Source organism: Mobula hypostoma, chromosome 29 (assembly GCF_963921235.1).
Source record: "Mobula hypostoma chromosome 29, sMobHyp1.1, whole genome shotgun sequence".
Taxonomy (NCBI): Eukaryota; Metazoa; Chordata; class Chondrichthyes; order Myliobatiformes; family Myliobatidae; genus Mobula; species Mobula hypostoma.
The window spans coordinates 25,355,689-25,379,773 of record NC_086125.1 but is presented as its reverse complement, the minus strand read 5'-3'; the positions used below and the strand labels follow the sequence as shown (position 1 = coordinate 25,379,773).

Below are 24,085 nucleotides of genomic sequence, written 5' to 3'. Positions count from 1 at the left end.
AATCAGGATGAAACCTGAAGTCCCTGCAGATACGAGGCAGGGAGTTGGGCCCATTACAAAAATGACACAAGCCCTCTATTATAGAAAGCCTCTGCAAGTCTTTGTCAATTACCTGTTAAAGTGTTGAGGTAGGTGGATTTGTTTTCCTCCATTAAGAACTCTCAGCATCTAGCCCTTGCTCTCTTCTCGCTACTGCCATTGGGAAGGAGGTACAAAAGACGAGTCCCATGTCCCAGATTTAAGATCAGTTCTTATTCGTCAACTATCAGGCTCCTGAATCAGTGTGGATAACTTCACTCACCTCAACTTCAAACTGATTCCACAGCCAATAAGTCCGTCCCTTCCCCAGTCCCTTCCACCCACACCCATCCATCCCCTCCCAGCCTCTCCCCTTCAAAGGGACTGAAGGGGGGGGACTCCCTCTCGAAGACTCTACAACTCATGTTCTCAGTATGATTTATATACCTACTTTTTTAATAATTTGAAGTTTGTCTTCTTTTGCACATCATTTGTTTCTGTGTAGTTTTTCATTGATTCTATTATATTTCTCTGTCTACTGTGAATGCCTGTAAGAAAATGATTCTCAAGGGAGTATTTGGTGACATGTACGTACTTTGATAATAAATTTACTTAGAATTTGAACTTTGACCCTTTTGTGCATGTGTGTGTTGTTTTATCCCCCAGCTTATTCTTTCTGCACAAGAAGGCAATTGGTGCAATCCACAACCTATTGTGTAGTCATGACGCAGACCCTCGGTACACTGATTGTGAGGTAAAAGCTCATGTTGCAAAGCTCTATTTTCCTCTAATTGGCATCGTGATGGACACCCTGCCTCAGCTGTATGACTTCACGGGTAAGGAAATGTGCACAAACTTGTGTTCTTTTGCCACGTTGCTCAGTGATCACAACCATAGTTGAAGATTCAGTATGTTGAAGCACAGTGCTGTGAGGATTTGATGTCCCACTCTGTTTGCTGAAAGTGAACACAATGCTTAGAGCAGAAGTGACAATTGCAGATTAGAAGATTAGCTTTATTTTTCACAGGTACATTGAAACATACAATGAAATGTGTCGTTTGTGTCAACGACCAACACAGTCTGAGGATGTGCTAGGGGAAGCCTGCAAGTGCCACGCTGCTTCCAGCACCAACATAGTAAGCCCACAACTTACTAACCTTAACCTGTATGTGTTACATTGGGCATGCTATGTTGGCATCGGATTGTATAGCATCACTTGAAGGTAACCCCCAACACACTCCTGGGTGTCTTGGTCATTAATGCAAACAGTGCATTTCACTGAATGTTTCGACATACATGTGACAAATAAACTTGGATCTTGATCTTTAGTATGTGGGAGGAAACTGGAGCACCCAGCGGAAACCCACATGGTCATGGGGAGAACGTACAAGTTCCTTGAGGACAGCAGCAGGAATTTATCCATAACCTCTGGTGCTATATAGTTTTGGCAATGCTACTGTGCCATTCATTTATAGCATATACAATATAGTTCTGTGAAACAGGCTGAGACTACTTGCAGCAATATTACCAAGTAAAGTTTGACACTGACATATCAAGAGAAGAAAAGATTGGCCAGAGATAGATTTTAGGGAATGCCTTGAGAAAGAAGAACCCTTGAAAGATCTAGGGATGTAATTTCAGAATTTAGGCCCTGGTTCACACTCAAGAATTTAGAATCAGAGGAGCATAGAAGTCAGAGGACTGTGGAGCTGGAGGAGTTTAGAGGATTCGAGAAAGTCAAGGCACTGGGAGAATTTGAAACCAGCCTTCAGGCATACGACGAACAATTCACTGGAATTTGAAACAAGCTTGTGAAGGAGGGAGATGAGGGGAAAAGACAATAGAGTTTCAAAGGAAGAAGTACAACAAAATGTAGAAATGTGATTCAAATATGTGGGAATAGGCATTCTTGTAAGTAGTTTGAGGTATTACAATGTCAGAAATTGTGATTCTTAACCATAAATGTGATCCTAGTAATCCCAGAATGCTGTGGTAATATGACAGAAAGTGTACTGTGATCACTGGAAGAATTGACTTTACCTCATCGCAAGTACTCGCTGCTTCTGTTCCTCAACAGAAAATGGCAACCAGAAGGGACGACTGACAGCTTCAATGATGGACGAAGTGGACAACGAGAACAGCAGCATGATCAGTCAGACCATTGCCATGGCAATAGCAGGATCACCTGTGCCCCATCCAAACAGAAACGCCCCTTTCCAGCTCCCTGTTGTGGTAGGATACCAAATGGTGATGACAGAATGAGTTTGTTCAGCAATATTGGTTGATTTGTTTGTTTTAATCAGTTAATTCATAACAGAGAACTGCCATTTTTATGATAGATAAATGCAAGAAAATAATAAACTGTGTGATCCCTTAGTTATTTGGACACCCAGTTCTACAGATTCACCATCTGGCTAAAGAAATTCCTTCTCATCACAGTTCTAAAGGGAATTCCTTGTATTCTGAGGCTGTGCCCTCTGATCCTAGACTCCCCCACTGTTGGAAATATCAGAATCAGGTTTAATATCACAGGCATAGATTATGAAATTTGTTGTTATGTGGCAGCAGTACATTGCCAAAACATGGTTATGAAAGCTATTAATTTAAAAAAGAAGTATATATTAAATTAGTACAAAAAGAGAGGGGAAAAATACTGAGAAAGTGTTCATGGGTTCATTGCCCATTCAGAAGTCTGGTGGTGGGGAATAAGAGGCATTGATAGAGCGGACACCCAGCACCTTTATCCCAGGGCAGAGGTGGCTAATAGGGCACATAAGTGGTTGAAGGAAAATGCGGGGGAGTAAGAAAGGTAGGTTTTTTACACCCAGAGAGTAGGTGGTGAGTGGAAAGTGATTCCATGGGTGGTAGTAGAGGCAGATACATTGGGGGCATTTAAGAAACTTTTAGATGGGCACAAGGATGATAGAAAAATGGAGGGTTATGTCAGATTGATGTTGGATTTGGTTAAAAGGTCAGCACAACATCGTGGGCCCAAGGGTATGATGTTCTGTGTTCTATAATCTCTTTGAGTGATTACTGGATCATTACCATAGATAGCTCTGGTATTTCTGCCCAACCTTGGGATATCAGTGACTTGTTTTTCCAGTAAATTTGACCAGGCATTTAACATCAAGGTCAGGTTGGCCCTGCTTCAGCAACAAATACATGCTAGGGACTGTTTTAAAAACGTGGAAGTACAAATTGTAAATAAATACATTGGGGGGGGAAAAAGCATTAAATTTCACTTCCTCCACCCATGCACTTTTTATTCCCTCCAAGTGTCATTCCCCTGTTGAAAGCACCTACAGGCTTCTTGATCAACTCCCTATGACAGTGATTTTTAATAATTTGCTTGAATTATTCTAGAAAAAAAGGTAAACACTCTTCTTAGGTAAACCTTTAAAATATGTTTTCAACTATAGTAGGAATTTCATTAGTATTTAGCAAATGGAATGGACTTACAGGAGAGTGAAGTTAAATCAAAATCAATTGATAGCCAGCTGGATTTTATAAGTTGGTTTTCCAGACGCATCACCAAATGAGTCACCTTATTTATATTGTCTTGTGCCCTTTACATCTCTTGACAAATTGTGCCAATAAAAACACTTGCTGTGCTGCCAAACCACACAATGATTGTAGTTTGTACCACTTATTTCTACTTAGAGGTGAGAAAATTATTTTAAATAACTGTTTTTAGTTTTATCAAGATTACATGGGTTTGTATAGTAATTAGTAATCACGTAGGGAAACTGATTCATTCAGCTCTATGGGACACTTTGTTGTCCAGCTGCAGACATCCTTCCTGAACGTGGATATATTGTAATGCAGATTCTGTGCCTTTGCAGCCCAGCCGGCAATATGCCACACTATCGGCAGAGTCAAGTCGCATCCTTCTCATCTGTTTCCTCTGGGTCCTGAAGAATGCAGACGAGGAGATCCTGCAGAAGTGGTTCACAGACCTCTCGGTATTCCAGCTGAACCGTCTATTAGACCTCTTATACCTATGCATATCGTGCTTCGAATACAAGGTAAACTCTTGAGTTTCAGGGACAGGAGTGTCTGTTCTTACAACTCATTTTCAGTAACCACTTTTAATTGGGTGGTCTGATTGGTGATCCATAAAGTTGTGGTGGTGTATTTGTTTTTTGCCCCTGGGAGTCTTGCTGAGTAAGAGGCTGGAAATTCTCTAACTTGCATTTTTGTTTAACTGGACTTCGGCAACTTGCACTAGTTCCTCAGTCACACTTTATTTACTCGTGCATGAGGAGAACAAATTTTAGAGCAGTTGTCAACAAACTCTCCTGATGTTTGAACAAAGAATTGCTATTTTTATACAGTGATAGTTGTATTCAAATATTAATTCAACAGAAACTTTGTACATTCAGAATCCCGTCATTTGCTTATTTAAGTACCAATCATAACACATATTTCAGGTGTTAAAACACATTTAAATCTGTATGTTAAAGGTTAATAATACTTGAAAATTAGTAAAATAACTGTCCAACAGTAAGTGTTGCCGAGGATCCTTCAGTTGCATCTTTGTGCTCCGTGACCTTGGTTCCCTGGCTTGAACAGAAAGACTGTACAAGAGTTAGACGTTCAAGGGGCATGTTCAGCCTGGGTGACTGCACGATCTCTGCCCACTGTCAGCTTTTTATCTTGACTGTTGTCTTAGTGAACTTCAAGAAGTAGTAAAGCAGTACAAAGTGTCTGTGCTCTATTCTGTTAGCACACCATTTTAACCCTTGCTTTGCTGCAATTTCCACAATGTGGTGTCCCCAATGAAAAGGCAACAGAAGCAGCTGCGTATGAGTCTACAAGAAAGAATATACAAGTGGTATTATTATGATGGGGGGGGAGGAATCACACAAAAGTTCAAGCTTAATTGTCATTTAATCGTATACGAATACAGCCAAACAAAACAGCATTACTCCACGGCCAAGGTGCAACATGCAGTTACCCACAGTCACGTACAGCACATATAAGATAGCAAGAACATTTAAGGTACAAGCACAAATAAGATATCAATAAAATACAGTCGCACAAAAAAAATATAGTCCAACCCCTGAGTCCATGAATGTTGCAGAAATCTGCAGTCGACAGCAATACATCTTGTCTTCTGCGAAGCGAACACTGAGGGTCGGCACTGACTCCAGCTTTGACGCCGCGATACACCGCCTCCAGTGAAGCACGCCAACTCCAACGCCTCCCTCTTGGGCGGCTGTACATGGACAATACCGTGAAATGAAACCTAGTCCTTGTTACGACGGAAGCCATGCAGCTCCCCCACCATCCCTTAACAAGTCAATGAACTGGGCTTGTGGTATTCCACATTGACAATGTTCAACAGGGTCTTGCAAACACAAGAAAAGGAACTAAAATGACCACTCGCTGCACACCTTCTTAGCACACCGACTCCTTCAACGCTTCTCTGACGCAGACAGCAGCACAATCTGCACCAAGTAGACCTTCAGTACTTTAAGTTCTTAATGTCCATCAGGGTCTTAAAATTGTAAAAATTACGTTTAAAAAGGACAATAATAGCTTTGGTTGACACCCCAAAGAAGCTGCTGTGATCAAACGTGTCCCCCATTTTCAAATTTCAACAAAAGTTGTGGAGCCCATGAACACTAACTTAGTATTTCTGTTCTCTTTTTGCACTAATTTAATTTTTGTATTTATTTCTTATTGTCATTTATTGTATATTTCATATATTACACTGTGCTGCAGCCTCAAAGGAACAAAAATTTCATGACATGCTAGTGATAATAAACCTGATTCTCATTCTGAAGTTTTATATTGAGTAGTCTATATTAAATACAGATGACCCTTCCATGCTACAGAAGTTCAAGTAACAGAAATTCACCCTTACAGAATTCACAGTTTGCTATCAGGAAATCTGTGATACTGAATAAAATGCACTTTCATGAAAGATATTTGACAAAAAATAAAGACCTTAAGACAAAGGAGCAGAATCAGGAGTTGAATCTGCTCCACCATTATGTCATGGCTGATTTATTATCCCTCTCAACCTCATTCTCCTGCCTTCTCTAGCTGAACAATTTCTAACTAGAATTAGTAGCATGCATGTTTTGTGGTCATTAGACACTACACCGTGCTTAGAACAGTTGCCATCTCTTGCGTATTTATTTTAAAAAAGCAGTGATTTTTGTCACTGATAGTTGCCGAGTAATAAACAATAAAACAATTCAGAACTGTTTTGCACATTGTGGTTCTATGCATTCGGGCATTCAGTTCCAAGAATGCTGGAAATAGCTGGGAGTGAAAATGAAATCGTTTCACTACTTCAGCAAGGTAGGAATTACAAAAAAATTGAAGATATCGACAAGCAAATTGAATATTACAATTAAAATGAATATTTGTGGATGCAGTCGTTGAAAGCACTATTTGAAGGCAGTACACTATCTGCACTGATTTTGTTCATCTACTGTCAATCAAAAGAACAAGTCTCTGATTTAATTCCTCCATTGAGAACAATTAGGAACTAGTACACAGTTTTAGTTGCTTTGAGAGTCTTCTAATTTATTCTGTTTTTCATTTAAATACATAATTCAATACTCAGTTAACAGTAGTTTGTCTTTTTTATAACTATTTCCAACAAGCTTTGGCTAATTGGTGCAGTAGCTTAATTGAGACAAAACGTACTGGTCCCAATGAGTCCCAAAGAACTGGAATCCACTGTATTCAATCATGTGATTGTAAAACTTTTTGAAAACCTAAAAGCAGAATTGAACAGTTTACAGTAGCTAATAATCACGCTGTTGCCCCCTTGTTCCTCCAGTTCTTCAAATTAAATAAGGCAAGAATAAACCAGGAATTAAGGAAGCCCTACAGTTGCTATTAAGGTGTTCATGAGATGATTGATTTGTTGGTTTCAGGGTAAAAAAGCTTTTGAACGGATTAATAGCCTGACATTTAAGAAATCTCAAGACATGAAAGCTCGGCTGGAAGAGGCCATTCTTGGCACTGTAGGTGCACGACAGGAGATGGTACGGCGCAGTCGAGGTATGGCAAAAGCGGTTCCTATGCCTACACCTTGTAGAATGGGGCTGAACTGTGGGGTTATTCATTTAATGCATGCACTCATCCACTTCCAGAAATAGTCATTGCCTGCTTATCCCGTATCCATCGTGCTGATACTGAATTGTGCTTGACTACCGAAAACTAATGGAAAGAAGGTGTTGAAGCTGGATATACATTGGTGCCACCTGAATGCAGATTGGTGCCAGTTTATTTGATATTATGATTTGAAACTGGAAATGTACTGGTCATTATCTTTATTCACTGAGCATTGATTGGATTGGTGTTTGTTATCAAAGTCATGGGCAGCAGCTTTCATTGCATGCAATGTCATTACAGGAACTTGGAAGAGACTATCAAGCCCCTACCAGTTCCAACAGAGCCCAAATTTAGCTTGTCAGCCAGGGATCAGAGTCAAAATTTGTAGAAAATACTGAGGTTACTTAAACTGGTGGAATGGATGAAAATAAACACCACCATAACTGTTACAGTTAGTTCATAACCCCCCCATTTCAAACAAATTGATTCTGTTCTGCTCCTGATTAATAGCGAGAGGACTCTGTTGCAATTGGTCCAAATCATTTATTTTCCAACCTGATGTAGAGAGAAGCCCTTATGGAAGCCAAGAGAATGTCCGCTGGAGGAAGAACATCACTCACTGGAGGCAAAATACGGATAAGGTTGACAAGTAAGTGCCTACTTCGACAGATTTAGTTGTTGAGCTCTGAAGCTTTTGAATAATGAAGAAGAATGATAGAGCGAAAAGGGATTGGTAATTACTAACAATAAATGGAAGGCAGAACAAGCACATTACCCTTGACCTTCCAATTCCCTGAATACTTCCTCATTATCTTGCTCAACAACTCCAATGAAAATGCAAAGTGCAGATCCTCAAAATCAGAAACAAAAACAGAAAATGGTGGGATCAGGTATTGTCTATGAAACATTGGCCATGATTCTGTTGGATTAGGGTGTAGAATTGTTATTTTTCCTTGTAGTTGTCTTTCCTATGCTTGCTTACAATTTTATATAATCACCTGTATGTGTGTAATTGTTCAGTGAACTTTCAGTAATTGGGTTATAGCTAATTCTGCCTTTTTCTAGAAGCTTCTCTGCAGCCTATGCCATGCCACTGAACCTGATGGTTTCATAGGTTACATCCTATCAATAGAATCTCATTTATCTGTGTGAGCTAGTTTTTAGTATAAGACAACCACAACTTCTTTGTTCTTTTTCTTTCTTTGGAACCAGAATCAGGTTTAATATTACTGGCATATGTCTTGATTTTTTTTTTGTGGCAGCAGTACATTGCAATACATAGTAAAAAAACACACTACAATATAAGTGTGTGTATTCAATAAGTGGTGCAAAAAGAGAGGGGAAAAAAGTCATGGGTTCATTGTCCAAAAAGAAGATTGGTGGTGGAGGGGAAGAAGCTGTTCCTAAAATGTTCAGGGTGTGTCTTTAGACTCCTGTACCACCTCCTTGATGGTAGCAACTAGAAGAGCGCATGCCTTGGGTGAGGGGGTTCTTAATAGTTGTGTCATCAGCAAATTTATAGATGAGGTTTAAGCTATGCCTAGCCACACTGTGGTGAGTGTACAGAGAGTTGTTCTTGTAACATTTAATAAAACATCCATAGCCACCAAGTTTTATCCATCATTCTTGACTGACGATGAACCTCTGGATCAATATCACCAGGTCCAACAGTTCCCTTCCATATCAGAATTTTTGTTTCTTTTTCTGTATTCTGTCCATTTTTTGTGCGTATTTTTAAGAATATAAAAAAAGCTCCCATACAGTATAGTTTCCCTATTTGCTTGTGCTAATTCCAAGTCCAACATGCACTGGCTTGAACTTACCTGGCTCACTAATGAAGTAATTGGTTTCATCTTATGTGGATGCAGTGAAGCCTTGCTGGCCTCTACCATAATTCTTCTACTGTAGGCAAGTTACTTTTGTGTGCAAGCAAAATCTACATGCCAGCGTTTCACTACTGGCCAAGTTCTTGCCTTACATTTGACTCCAACAGAAAAAAATACAAAGCTTATCAATTTCTTTATCTCAATAATAGACCATCCATTGGGGTTCCACTGCTTCACTGTTTCCCCATCCTATGCTTTTCTTAGCCCATATGTAAAGGAAGATGGTTACTTTGGGAGTATGTACATTAAGGAATATGGGGAACCAGCAAGAGTAGGCTTGATAAAGCAGAATGTTTTCTTAGTTTCCATATTAATATGCCTGAATTATCCAACTGTACCATGGGGTGTAAATTTTTTCTCCCTCCCCCCCCCCACCCCTTCTACTCCTCCCCCTTCTCTATCTCTCCCCCATACTCTTTAGGACAAAGTCTGAAATGGAACATGACGCCTTAGTGGATGGGAATTTGGTTACTGAAGCTAACCTTGTGATTTTGGACACACTTGAAATCATCGTGCAGGTAAAGCATTAAAGCTTGTGGTGTCCAAGCAAGTGGTTAGTTTTGCCATGATTAGCTTCTGTGATTGTCAGATTAAGAGTCTGAGATGTGGCAGTTATATGAGAGTAACATAAAGCAAATAACAACCCTTGATTCATGTCTTATAATGTCCTGATCAGTCATCGTGTCTTACCTGAAAGTAAACAATTTTGGAGTTACAGCATTTCACTGTTTCAAGGAAAATAATTAGTATATCTGCTGTGCAATTTCCAAAATGTGCTAGAGTTCAAAAGCAGTTAGAGTTTAGGATAGAATGCATTGTAGTTTGCAGGGAATCAGCTGGACTGTTGGGTGTTTTAGATTTAGCTGTAAAGCACCTGAGATTGGAGCCAAGCTTGATGCCTGGAAGGGAATGAACAGGAATGAATCAAGAGAATTGATTAAAACCAAATGCGATAAGCTGGGATAATGAGAAGGGGATAAGGAATTGGTAAATAATATGTAAATGAACTACATAAAAACAGTTGCAACTGAATGTAAATAAATGAAAAAATTGTGGTTTGGATGATGCTACCTAATTTTAACTGAAACGGTGTCTCACATTGATTAAACACAAAAGATTCTGCTGAAATCCAGAGCAACACAGACATATGCTAGAGGAATTCAGCAGGTCAGGCAGCATTCATGGAGGGGAATAAACAGTTCACATTTCGGCCTGAGACTCTTCATCAGTATTGGAAAGGAAGAGGGAAGAAACCAGAATAAGAAGCTGGGGGAGGAGAACGAGCATCCACCAGCCTGTTTCTCCAGAATTTTGAGCATTGCTTTCACATTGATTGTATGTTTTACATTTTACAGACAGTCATGGTGACAGAATCCAAAGAAAGTGTGTTAACTGGAGTGCTGAAGGTCATTTTACATGGCATGGGCTGCAACCAGAGTGCCCTCTTCCTGCAACACTGCTTTGCTACCCAACGGGCCCTAGTCTTCAAGGTAAGCAGCATGACCCACTTTCATTAACCTTATACCTAAGCTCTATAAGTTTGAAGTTAGGTCTGTGCCAATATTTAGCTGCCTTCAGGATCCAGTGGGGCCATGTACAACTAGTGCCATGGAAACCTCTGATCAAGCTTCAGGTTCCAAAGTGAATTTCATCCAATAGGTAGTCATGCGCCTGTGCAACCCTCTGTCATGCATTTGCTCTTTGTACATTGAAGCACTATGATTTCAGTATTATGATTTATAATCCTAAATTATTAACTTATTTCATAAAAGATGATTATTTTTGGGATGTGTATTTTAAATGCACAAGTAAAATATTTTCACTGAAGTTCACTGATATTAATCTCCCACTCCAGCATTAAAACATTGTAAGCACTAGATCCTAATACTTTTGTGGCCAGCCTACCTGCCATCAAGGACATAGACACAGAAAGCTGCCAGAAAAAGACCAGCAATACCATGAAGAATATCATCCATCCATCAGGAAAGAGGCTCTGCAGCATCCACACCAGGGCTACTAGGCTCAAAAACAGTTACAACCCCCCAGCTGTCAGACTGATCAACACCCCCACCCCACCACCACTATATACATATCACCTAATGTCACTTCATGTACGTACAATCAGTCTATAAATAGAATAGTTACTTCTTTGACACAGTGTTGCATACAATTGCTTTTATATTTATTGTGTTTTTTTCATTTGTGTTCTTTATGCTTATTGTTCTTTTCTTAATGCTGCATTGAATCAGGAATTACAATAATTTCATTCTCCTTTATGCTCATGCACTGAAAAATAACAATAAATAATGTTGAATCTTTTATTAGAAGGTACAAGAGCAGAAATCATAAACAAAAAAGCAGAACTAATGAGAACAAAGAAAATAAAAAGGAAAAAGTAGCTGTGGTCATCTTATACTCAGACTAAAGATAACAAAATTCCAGTGATAACAATTGGCCATTGGGATCAGTTGCAGTGCAATCAAAGCAAAAAGTACCAAATTCTGGACTTAAGGTGTTATACTTAAATGCGCGTCGAGCATAAGGAATAAGGTGGATGATATTGTCGTACAGCTACAGATTGGCAGGTATGATATTGTGGCCATCACTGAGACGTGGCTTAAGGATGCACGTCTCTGGGAGCTGAACGTCCAAGGATACACGGTGTGTCGGAAGGATAGGCAGGTAGACAGAGAGGGTGGCATGGCTTTATTGGTATGAAATGATACTAAATCATTAGAAAGAGGTGACATAGGATTGGAAGGTGCAGAATCTTTACGGGTTGAGCTAAGAAATCGCAGGGGTAAAAAGACCCTGATGGCAGTTATGTACAGACCTCCAAACAGCTGCAGTGATGTGGACTACAAATTACAACAGGAAATAGAAAAGGCTTGTCAGAAGGGCAGTGTTATGATAATTGTGGGGGATTTTAACATGCGAGTGGATTGGGAAAATCAGGTCGGCACTGGACCTCAAGAGAGAGAATTTGTAGAATGTCTGCGAGATGGCTTTTTAGAACTGCTTGTTGTTGAGCCCACTAGGGGATCAGCTGTACTGGATTGGGTATTGTGTAATGAACCGGAGGTGATTAGAGAGGTTGAGATGAAGGAACCCTTAGGAGGCATAACATGATTGAGTTCACTGTGAAATTTGAAAAAGAGAAGCCAAAATCCGATGTTTTAGGTATTTCAGTGGAGTAAAGGAAATTACAGTGGCATGAGAGAGGAACTGGCCAAAGTTGACTGGAAAAGGACACTGGCGGGAAAGACGGCAGAGCAGCAGTGGCTGGAGTTTATGCAAGAAGTGAGGAAGGTGCAAGGCAGATATATTTAAAAAAAAAGTTTTCAAATGGAAAAAGGATGCAACTGTGGCTGACAAGAGAAGTCAAAGCCAAAGTTAAAGCAAAAGAGAGAGCATACAAGGAAGCAAAAATTAGTGGGAAGACAGAGGATTGGGAAGTTTTTAAAAGCTTACAGAAGTAAACTAAGAATGTCATTAAGAGGGAAAAGATGAACTATGAAAGGAAGCTAGCAAATAATATCAAAGAGGATATTAAAAACTTTTTCAAGTATATAAAGAGTAAAAAAACAGGTTAGAGTAGATATAGGACCGATAGAAAATGATGCTGGAGAAACTGTAATGGGAGATAAGGAGATGGCGGAGGAACTGAACGAGTATTTTGCATCAGTCTTCACTGAGGAAGACAGCAGCAGTATACCGGACACTCAAGGGTGGCAGGGAAGAGAAGTGTGCGCAGTCACAATTACGACAGAGAAGGTATTCAGAAAGCTGAATAGTCTAAGGGGAGATAAATCTCCCCGACCAGATGGAATGAACCCTCGTGTTCTGAAGGAGGTAGCTGTGGAGATTGCGGAGGCATTAGCAATGATCTTTCAAAAGTCGATAGATTCTGGCATGGTTCCGGAGGACTGGAAGATTGCAAATGTCACTCCGCTATTTAAGAAGGGGGCACGGAAGCAAAAAGGAAATTATAGACCTGTTAGCTTGATATCGGTGGTTGGGAAGTTGTTGGAGTCGATTGTCAAGGATGAGGTTACGGAGTACCTGGAGGCATATGACAAGATAGGCAGAACTCAGCATGGTTTCCTGAAAGGAAAATCCTGCCTGACAAACCTATTACAATTTTTTGAGGAAATTTGACAAGGTGCCACACATGAGGCTGCTTAACAAGATAAGAGCCCATGAAATTACCGGAAAGTTACATACATGGATAGGGCATTGGCTGATTGGCAGGAAACAGACAGTGGGAATAAAGGGATCCTATTCTGGTTGGCTGCCGGTTACCAGTGGTGTTCCACAGGGGTCCGTGTTGGGGCCGCTTCTTTTTACGTTGTACATCAACGATTTGGATTATGGAATAGATGGCTTTGTGGCTAAGTTTGCTGATGATACAAAGATAGGTGGAGGGGCCGGTAGTGCTGAGGAAACAGAGTGTCTGCAGAGAATTAGATAGATTGGAAGAATGGGCAAAGAAATAGCAAATGAAATACAATGTTGGAAAGTGTATGGTTATGCACTTTGGCAGAAGAAGTAAACAGGCAGACCATTATTTAAATGAGGAGAGAATTCAAAGTTCTGAGATGCAACGGGACTTGGGAGTCCTCGTGCAGGATACCCTTAAAGTTACCTTCCAGGTTGAGTTGGTGGTGAAGAAGACGAATGCAATGTTGGCATTCATTTCTAGAGGAATAGAGTATAGGAGCAGGGATGTGATGTTGAGGCTCTATAAGGCGCTGGTGAGACCTCACTTGGAGTACTATGGGCAGTTTTGGTCTCCTTATTTAAGAAAGGATGTGCTGACGTTGGAGAGGGTACAGAGAAGATTCACTAGAATGATTCCGCGAATGAGGGGATTAACATATGAGGAACGTTTATCTGCTCTTGGACTGTATTCCCTGGAGGTTAGAAGAATGAGGGGGGACCTCATAGAAATATTTTGAATGTTGAAAGGCGTGGACAGAGTGGATGTGGCAAAGTTGTTTCCCATGATGGGGGAGTCTAGTATGAGAGGGCATGACTTAAGGATTGAAGGGCGCCCATTCAGAACGGAGATGTGAAGAAATTTTTTTAGTCAGAGGGTGGTGAATCTATGGAATTTGTTGCCATGGGCGGCAGTGGAGGTCAAGTCATTGGGTGTATTTAAGGCAGAGATTGATAGGTATCTGAGTAGCCAGGGCATCAAAGGTTATGGTGAGAAGGTGGGGGAGTGGGACTAAATGGGAGAATGAATCAGCTCATGATAAAATGGCAGAGCAGACTCGATGGGCCGAATGGCCAACTTCTCTTTTGTCTTATGGTCTTAACCTATAGAATAGCCAGATTCAAGTGATGTGACACCTGCTACTGAAAACTATGAATTTTCAAGAAATATACTGAAGTACCAAAATTACTGTAAAATTCATTGAACATATATACAGTATAGGTGATTATCCAAAAATACAAACAAGCATAGGAAAATTAAACTACAAGAAAAATACAAGAAAATACACACCAGTCCAACACAAGTCAATCAGAATGTGGTGAGGTGACCTCTTTGCCTTGCTTTCTGAATGTGTTTGTGCAGTTTCCGGAAATGTTGTTTGAGGAGGATACCGAGCTTTGTGCTGATCTGTGTTTGAGACTCCTGCGACACTGCAGCAGCAGCGTGGGGACCATCCGATCACATGCTAGTGCTTCACTCTACCTCCTCATGAGGCAGAACTTTGAGATTGGCAATGTAAGTATATCAGTTCATTTCTATATTGAACATGTAAGAGCAGTACATCAGAAGTAATCCAAATACACACAGTAGCCACTTTATTATGTACACCTGTACACTTGCACGTTAATATAAGTTTCTAATCAACCAATCGTCTGCAACAACTCAGTGCATAAAAGCATGCAGCCGTGGTCAAGAGTTTCAGTTGTTGTTCAGACCAAACACAGACTGGGGAAGAAATGTGATCTAAGTTACTTTGACCATGGAATGATTGTTAGTGATACACAGGGTGGTTTGAGTATCTCAAGAAACTGCTGATCTCCTGGGATTTTCACACACAAGTCTTTAGAGTTTACAGAGAATGGTGTGGAAAGACAAAGAAAACATCCAGTGAGTGGCAGTTCTGTGGGCGCGGCTACCTTGTTAATGAGAGAGGTCAGAGGAGAATGGCCAGACTGGTTCAAGCCAACAGGAAGGTGACAGTAACTCAAATAACCATGCATTACAACAGTGGTATGCAGAACAGGGTCTCTGAGTGCACAACACATCAAACCTTGAAGTGGCTAGACTACAACAGCAGAAGACCACTTAATAACTTGTCCATTGAGTGTACATTCTTCAGCAAGGAGAAACATAATCTTTTCATTCTTATTTCTCAATCCCTCTATATCTTACGTATTTCAGCTAAATCCCACTCACTCTATTCTCCCAACAGATACAAGCCTTACCCATCCAACCTTTCCTCATGAGACAAGCCACTCATTCCAGAGATTAGTCCAGAAAACAATCTCTGAACTGTTCTCAACACATGTCTACCCTTTCTTAAATAAAAAAACCATTGCAATATACAGTGTTCCAGGTGTGGTGTGGTGTCGCCAATGCGCTATAAAATTAAAATATACTGTAACCCCTCCACTCTGTCTTCAGTTCACTAGCATTTACGGTGTTCCAGATGTGGTGTCGCCAATGCCCTATGAAATTAAAATATAACCTCTCCACTCTGTCTTCAGTTCACAAGCAATAAATAATCATATCCATTAGCATTCTTAAATAGTTACTGAACCTGCATCCTAAGTTTCTGTAACTCATGCTGTAGTATATCCATATCTTTCTGCACCTCCGCTCTGGAATCTCTCACCATGTAGATTTTATGCTTTTTTTAAAATTTTCCTCCCAGCTCCACCACCCATCATAAAGAGCATATTTTAATAGCCGATGCCTCAAGAAAATGGCAGCCATCAGTAAGGACCCTCACCACCCAGGACGTGTCCTCTTCTCATTGCGACCATCAATGAAGAGATCAGGATCCTGAAGACGCACATTCAATGTTTTAGGAAGAGCGTCTGCTCTCCCATCGGTTTTCTGAGCAGACCATGAATCCATGAATGCTTCCTCACTTTTTTGCTCTATTTGCACAACTTATTTTTTGTTATGTTGTAACTAGTAACTTTTAATGTATTGCACAGTATTACTGCTGCAAAACAACAAATTTCACAACAAACAGTCTGTCAGTGATAATAAACATGATTCTGAATCTGAATGAACAATTTCACATCGTCCAATATTGTGCTTCATTTGTCAGACCTTGCCCACTCTAACCTCTCTGTATCTTCACTTTTTTAAGCTTCCTTATGACCTTTAAACCACATTCCCCCCCCCCCGGCCCCCCCGTAGATCTGAGCTGATGGGGAAATTAACAACCATATCTTCTATGCCTTCATGGAAGTCATTTATATAAATTGCAACATGTTGGGGACCAGCACTGATCACTGTAGCACACCACCGGCTGCATCTCACAAACCAGAAGATTATTTATGCTTACTGTCACATTCCTGTTGGCCACCCACTAATATATTATCTCCTACAACCTGAGCCTTCATTTCCCACAGTAACCTTAGTGAGTGAGCGGACTCTCCTTCATGTGCAGCACACATTACACCCTTGAAGAATTCAAGCAATCAAATGTGATTTTCTTTTTAAAAACCATGTTAACTTGGCTTGATTATCTTAATTTTTCTAGGTATCCTGCCATCATATCTTTAATAATAGTTTCTAACGATTTTTCTCTGACAGTGTTATGCTAACTGGCTCAGATTTCTTGCTCTCCCTGGGGATTGCTCCCAAGTTTTTCTTCTGTTTTCCCAGTTTTTCCCAAGATTGTTCCCTTTCAGTTTCCAGCTTCTGTTTCTGGAATGTTACTTATTTCTTCCATCATACGAAATACCTGGTTAATTCCTTTACCATCTTAGTTTTCATTATTATTTTTCATTGTTCAACCCTGGATCATCTGGACCTCAAAGCTGCATATATCAGGGTGCTCTTTATCAACTACAGCTTCTTGTGCAATTGGATCCTCGATTTCCTCACTTGCAGACCCCAGTTAGTTTGGATTGACAACAACATCTGTGCAGTCTCCATCAGCACAGTTGCACCACAAGGCTGTATGCTTAAGCCCCTGCTTTACTTGCTCTACACTTATGATTGTGTGGCTAAGTACAGCTCCAATGCCGTGTTTAAGTTTGCTGACAACACCACTGTCATAGGCCGAGTCAAAGGTGGTGACAAATCAACATATAGGAGGGAGATTGAAAATCTGGCTGAGTGGTGCCACAACAGCAACCTCTTACTCAATCTCAGCAAAGAGGAGGAAGCCAGAGGTTCATGAGCCTGTCTTCATCGGGGGATCAGAGGTGGAGAGGATCAGCAGTTTGAGATTCCTCAGAGTTATCATTTCAGAAGTCCTGTCCTGGGAATAAATAATCGATGTTTTGGACCGAGGCTGATGAAGGCTGTTGAATCGAAAAGTCGACTGTTTATTCCTCTCCGTGAAGCTGCCTGACCTACTGAGCTCCCCCAGCATTTTGTGTGTGTGTGTGTGTGTGTGCGCGTGTGCGTGTTAATCTGAAACATTAGCTCTGTTTTTCTCACTGCATATGCTGCCTGATCTGCAAACTATTTCCAATATTTCCTGTGTTTGTATCAGATTCTGTCATATGTCTTTTTTTTTGCTTTTCCATACAAATTATATATTTTAATTATTACTGAGGAGGCAGCAAGACCTTCACTGCCTTTTATCCAACCTCATCTCCCCTTTGCAATGATGAGCCAAAAGTGAGTGGGTGATGTGATAATGCAATGCGTTTAAAGAGAATTTCTCTGATTCCTGGTGAAGCTAGAATCATTAAACAAAATAATTCGTCACTTTGGGTCAAGAGAGAATTTTGATTTGAACCTTGGAATCCTGTTGGTCTATAGAAAAATCGGTGATATCCTAGAATAAGCTCACCTCTTGCAGTTAGTTCACTGGTAACCTCACTGTCTCCACTGATGGCACATTATCACACTGTTTATCATGCAGAGGCTGTGATGAGCTCTTATGCAGTGCTTAATCTACAGCAGAGACCATTGTTCTGGTAAGAACAGAAAAATATCCCCAAAACTGTCGAGCTAACAGAAAAAACTAACCTGATATCCGCTCCTAGTGATTGTACGGTATGTGTACCCACTGTAGCTTAATACTTACTGGGAGTTTGTCTTACAAACTGAATATTTATCTAGATATTAGAGAAACTGAACCAAGCATTTTGTTTTCTTTAAGAATTTTGCCCGAGTGAAAATGCAAGTCACCATGTCACTGTCCTCACTGGTGGGGACTTCCCAAAACTTCAATGAAGAATACCTCCGGCGCTCACTGAAAACAATCCTGACATATGCCGAGGAAGACCTGGAACTACGAGAAACCACCTTTCCTGAACAGGTAAAACATTTTTACCTGCTCTGCGCCAGCTCTGTAATGAAACATGGCAGAAGTTGTCATTAATGCCTGAGCATCAACAAACAATGTTGAGCACCTCCCTTGCCAAATGTCTGAGGACCAGTACACCAGTACACAATGCTGATTTTGACACTTCCAAAATTAAAAAGAAAGCAAATTTGGTTAAGAGAGCACTTTAACCTGTTCTTGGCACTTCCATTGAAGGTACGGAACAGGGAGGGAGGGAGAAAGGGTGATGGAGGGAGTCATAAGGAGGGAGAAACGGAGAGAGAGCTGGGTAGAGGAAGAGACAGAAACAGGAAGGCAGAGATGGACAAATGGAGACAGAGAGAGAGAGAGAGAGTGGTGGGGAGTCAGAGGAAGAAGCAGAGACAGGGAGGCAGAGATGGACAAATGGAGAGAGAGAGAGTGGTGGGGAGTCAGACAGAGGAAGAAGCAGAGACAGGGAGGCAGAGATGGACAAATGGAGAGAGAGAGAGAGAGAGAGTGGTGGGGAGTCAGACAGAGGAAGAAGCAGAGGGGGGGAGGCAGAGTCAGCACACACAGAGAGACAGTGCTCTAATGCCCTTTCTGCTGATATGAACCATTTATTTTTATCCCAAATATTAATCACTCTTTTGACCCTAGTTTTTAGTTTGTGATCGCCTTGCTTGAATTCATATCTTGTATTTCTTCTCTGAGCCTACCTTTTATTAGTGCTCTGTATTCTCCTCCGAAATGTTCATTAAGAACTTATGAATATGCTTTTCCATTAGTTTCTGGTTTTGGAAATGGTTTATTATTGTCACATGTACTCAGATACAGAGAAAAGCTTGTCCTGCTGTTTAACAGATCAAATCATTGCATAGAGCATTGAGCCAGAATAAGGTGAAACAATAACAATCCAGAATAAAGTGTAAATGCTGCTGAAAACATGCTGTGCAAGTAAACCATGAAGTGCAAGGTCATAATGCGGTGGAGCGTGAGGTCAGTTTAAGAATCTGATAACAGTGGGATTGAAGCTGTCCTGAACATGGCAGTATGTGCTTTCAGGCTTTTGTATCTTCTGCCCAAAGGGAGAGAGAAGAGAAAATGTATCCCCCTCCTCTCCCCACCACCACCCCCCTCCCCCCCGCCATCATATTTCTGAACAGACCAGAGACCCACAGACACATGGACCTCACTATTTATTTTTTACACTTATTTCTTAACATTATTTTATAGCCTATTTTGCGTATTGCACTACTACTGCCAAAGAACAACAAAATCCATGACATATATCAGTGATAAGAAACCCAAGTCTGGTTCTGGTAGATAATATTTTTAAAAATCCATTATTTTTCTTATTTGAATAGTGATTTGCTATGCAAACACAAGGAATTCTGCAGATGCTGGAAATTCAAGCAACACACATCAAAGTTGCTGGTGAACACAGCAGGCCAGGCAGCATCTCTAGGAAGAGGTACAGTCGACGTTTCGGGCCGAGATCCTTCGTCAGGACTCAAAGGGTCAAAGAGTCCTGACGAAGGGTCTCGGCCCAAAACGTCGACTGTACCTCTTCCTAGAGATGCTGCCTGGCCTGCTGCGTTCACCAGCAACTTTGATGTGTGTTGAGTGATTTGCTATGTTGAGATTTCACTGATTCAGGTAATTCTTGTGTGTCCCTTAAATGGAGTGAGCAGAATATGTATTTAACGTTCTGGAACTCAGCACTGAAAGCTAATTTGAGGTGATGACAGAGTACTAATTCACAGCCAAATGAGTCTCTTGACTGCAGATTTAAGACATGCATTTTTTTTTAATGGAAGGTGGTCCAAAATCACCTTTGCATTTGTTTTTTTTTGTGTGGGGGATTATTTGAACAAGTGTGGGTGTGCTTTGACGTACTGTTCTTTTCCTGTCCAGGTCCAAGACCTGGTGTTCAATCTGCACATGATCCTCACGGACACCGTGAAAATGAAGGAGCACCAGGAGGATCCCGAAATGTTGATGGATCTAATGTACAGGTCAGGGCACTTTTATATCCCTTTTCACACCCTGTGTCCTGTGTTATCTAAGCCCAAACATATCTGGTTATGCTAACACCATGCCTTAATCTAACAGAATTGCCAAAGGTTACCAGACATCACCAGATTTGCGCTTGACCTGGTTGCAGAACATGGCAGGGAAGCACTCAGAACGGGCCAACCATGCCGAGGCAGCTCAGTGCCTGGTACACTCTGCAGCATTGGTGGCTGAATACCTCAACATGCTGGAAGATTGCCGCTACTTGCCAGTGGGTTGCGTCACCTTTCAGGTAAGTGGGCAAAGTTTCAGATAAACATTAGCTTTATTTGTAACATGTACAGTGCCTATAAAAAGTATTCACCCCCTTGGAAGTTTGCATGCTTCATTGTTGTACAACATTGAATCACACTGGAATTAATTTGGCTTTTTGACTCTGATCAACAGTAAAAGGCTCTTTCACATCAAAGTGAAACCAGAATGATCGAAATTAATTACAAATATAAAACACAAAATAATTGATTGCATAAGTTTTCACCCCCCCTCTTTAATATGACACACCGAATCATCACTGGTGCAGCCAATTGGTTTTAAAAGTCATGTAATTAGTTAAATGGGCATCTGTTTTTGGAGACCTCAATGCAGTCAAGGTGTTTCAATTGACTGTAGTAAAAATACATCTGTATCTGGAAGGTCCAAAAGCTGGTGAGTCAGTATCCTGGCAAAATCTACACCATGAAGGCAAAAGAACACTTCAAGCAACTCTGGTATTGAAAAGCACAGGTCAGGAGATGGATACAAGAATATTTCCAAGTCACTGAATCTCCCTTGGAGTACAGTTAAGTCAATCATTAAGAAATGGAAAGAATATGCCACAGCTATGAATCTGCCTAGAGCAGGGCATCCTCAAAAACTGAGTGACTGTACAAGGAGACTAGTGAGGGAGGCCACCAAGAGACCTGTGACAACTCTGGAGGAGTTACAAGCTTCAGTGGCTGAGATGGGAGAGACTTCACATACAACTGTTGCCCAGGTGCTTCACTAGTCACAGCTTTATGGGAGAGTGGCAAAGAGAAAGCTGCTGTTGAAAATAAACTCACATAAAATCTCAGCTAGAGTTTGCCAGAAGACATGTGGGTGACTATGAAGTCAACTGGAAGAAGGTTCCATGGTCTGATGAGCTTTTTGGCCAAACACTGCACATAATCAAAAATGCACCATCCCTACCGTGAAGCATATTGGTGGCTGCATGATGCAGTGGAGATGATTCACTGCAGCAGGCCCTGGAAGGATTGTGAAGGTAGAGACTAAAATGAATGCAGCAAAGTAGGAGGAAATCCTGGAGGAGAGCCTGATACAGTCTGCAAGAGAACTGCAACTTGGGAGAAGATTTGTTTTCCAGCAAGACAATGACCCCAAATATAAAGCCAAAGCTACAGCAGAATGGCTTAAAACCAACAAAGTTAATGTCTTGGAATGGCCAAGTCAGAGTCCAGACCTCAATCCAATTGAGAATTTGTGGTTGGACTTGGAAAGGGCTGTTCACTCATGATCCCATGCAATCTGACAGAGCTTGAGCAGTTTTGTAAAGAAGAATCGGGAAAAGTTGCAGTGTTCAGATATGCAAAGCTGATAGAGACCTAGCCACACAGACTAAATACTGACTTGAAGGGGTGAGTAACTATACCATTAATTGTTTTGTGATTTATATTTGTAGTTAATTTAGATCACTTTGTAGAGATCTGTTTTCACTTTGACATAAAAGAGTCTTTTTCTATTGATCAGTGTCAATAAAAAAGGCAAATTAAATCCACTGTGATTCAATGTTGTAAAGCAATAAAGCATGAAAGCTTCTGGGGGGGAATATTTTTTTCTTGGTACAGTACATCAAAATGTACAGTGAAAAACATCATTTTGAGTCTATGACCAACACAGACCAACAAGGTTGTGCTGGGAGCAGCCCATACATGTTGCCACGCTTCTGGTGCCAACATAGTATGCCCACAACTTACTAGCATTAATTGTACTGTATGTCTTTGGAATGTGGGAGGAATTTGGAGCACCTGGAGGAAACTCACAAGGTCACAAGGAGAAAGTACAAACGCCTTGCAGACAACAGTGGGAATTGAACCCAGATTAGTGACCGCTGATGCTGTACAGCGATGAGCAAACCACGTAAGAAGATCGAAGATGCTGGGAAACACTTTTGGTCAGGTTACATCTGATGGGGAGGACAGTGTGTTAGAACGATTATTATTCAACAGAACTGCATGGTCTGACAAAATGCGGTTGACCTGAATTTCAGTTAATATGCCCACTTGAAGCTTTATCCTGTCTGCTGAAAATCTTTGATCAAAAGAGGAACTGACTGTGATATTGACAGTAGAGTGCTTTAGTCATCACTGAGAAAAGTTATGTATACTTTTTGATAAAAGAGTCTGATCTGCCCACTCAGCTGTTGAAAATTTGGTGCAACTGTGAACATTTGTGAAAGAGTCATGAATAAACCACCAGCATGAATCACTTCCAATTATATAAACACAAGAGATTCTGCAGATGCTGGAAAACTTGAGCAACACACCTGAAATGCTGAAGGTACTCATCAAGTCAGGCAGCATCAATGGAGGCGAATAAACAGTGGAAGTTCTGCGCAAAAAGGCATGATTTCCCAGTGGCATCTATTTCAATTAGACTTTCCATTCCCATTTTGACATAGAACAGTACATACCAGGAGCAGGCCTTTCATCCCGCAATAAGAGCATAAGATATAGGAGAAGGATTAGACTATTTGGCCCATCAAGTCTGCTCCACCATTTCATCATGGCTGATTCAATTTTCCTCTCAGCCCCAATATCCTGCTTCCCTCCCCGTATCCCTTCATGCCCTGACCAATCAAAAATCTATCACTCCCTGCCTTAAATATACATACAGACGTGGCCTTGACATCTGCCTGTGGCAATGAATTCCAGAGGTTCACCACACTGGCTAAAGAAATTCCTCCTCATCTCTGTTCTAAAATCTCCTCTTCATGAGACAAGCTGTTCAATCCTGTAATTATTTTTGTGAACCTCCTTTGAACCCTTTCCTGTGTCAGCACATCCTTTTTAAGATAAGGGGTCCAAAACTGCTCAAAATACTCCAAAGTGAGGCTTCACCAGTGCTTTATAAAGCCTCAACATTATATCCTTGCTTTTATATTCTAGTCTGCTGGAAATGAATTCTAACATCAAATTTGCCTTCCTCACCACTGACTACCTGCAAGTTAACCTTCAGGGAGTTGTGCACAGGAACTCCCAAGTCCCTTTGCAACACAGATTTTTGTATTTTCTCTCTGCTTAGAAAATATTCAAGCCTTTCATTTCTTCTACCACAGTGTATGACCATACACTTCCAGACGCTGTATTCCATCTGCCACTTCTTTGTCCATTCTCCTAATCTATCAAGTCCTTCTGTAGCCACTCTACTTCCTCAAAACTACCTGCCCCTCCACGTATCTTCATATCATCTGCAAACTTTGCAACAAAGCCATCAATTCCATCATCCAATTCATTGACATACAATGCAAAAAGAATCAGTCCCAATGCCAATGACATAGGTAGACAAAGTGAGGAGGTCCTGAAGAGAGAT

The 24,085-nt window shown here is 40.9% G+C and overlaps 1 protein-coding gene across 6 annotated transcripts in view; it reads left to right on the top strand.

Annotated features, from left to right (window-relative positions):
- The window catches only part of LOC134339362 (dedicator of cytokinesis protein 7-like), a 223,323-nt gene that overhangs the window by 147,449 nt on the left and 51,789 nt on the right, over positions 1-24,085 (top strand). For all 6 annotated transcript variants that reach the window (XM_063035799.1, XM_063035798.1, XM_063035797.1 and 3 more), the window contains 11 exons: positions 685-854; positions 2,096-2,250; positions 3,864-4,046; positions 6,918-7,044; positions 7,663-7,747; positions 9,406-9,502; positions 10,340-10,474; positions 14,566-14,718; positions 18,299-18,457; positions 20,360-20,460; positions 20,558-20,750. In XM_063035799.1, coding sequence (XP_062891869.1) covers positions 685-854; positions 2,096-2,250; positions 3,864-4,046; positions 6,918-7,044; positions 7,663-7,747; positions 9,406-9,502; positions 10,340-10,474; positions 14,566-14,718; positions 18,299-18,457; positions 20,360-20,460; positions 20,558-20,750 — 1,558 coding nt within the window. The remainder of the gene's footprint in view (positions 1-684; positions 855-2,095; positions 2,251-3,863; positions 4,047-6,917; positions 7,045-7,662; positions 7,748-9,405; positions 9,503-10,339; positions 10,475-14,565; positions 14,719-18,298; positions 18,458-20,359; positions 20,461-20,557; positions 20,751-24,085) is intronic.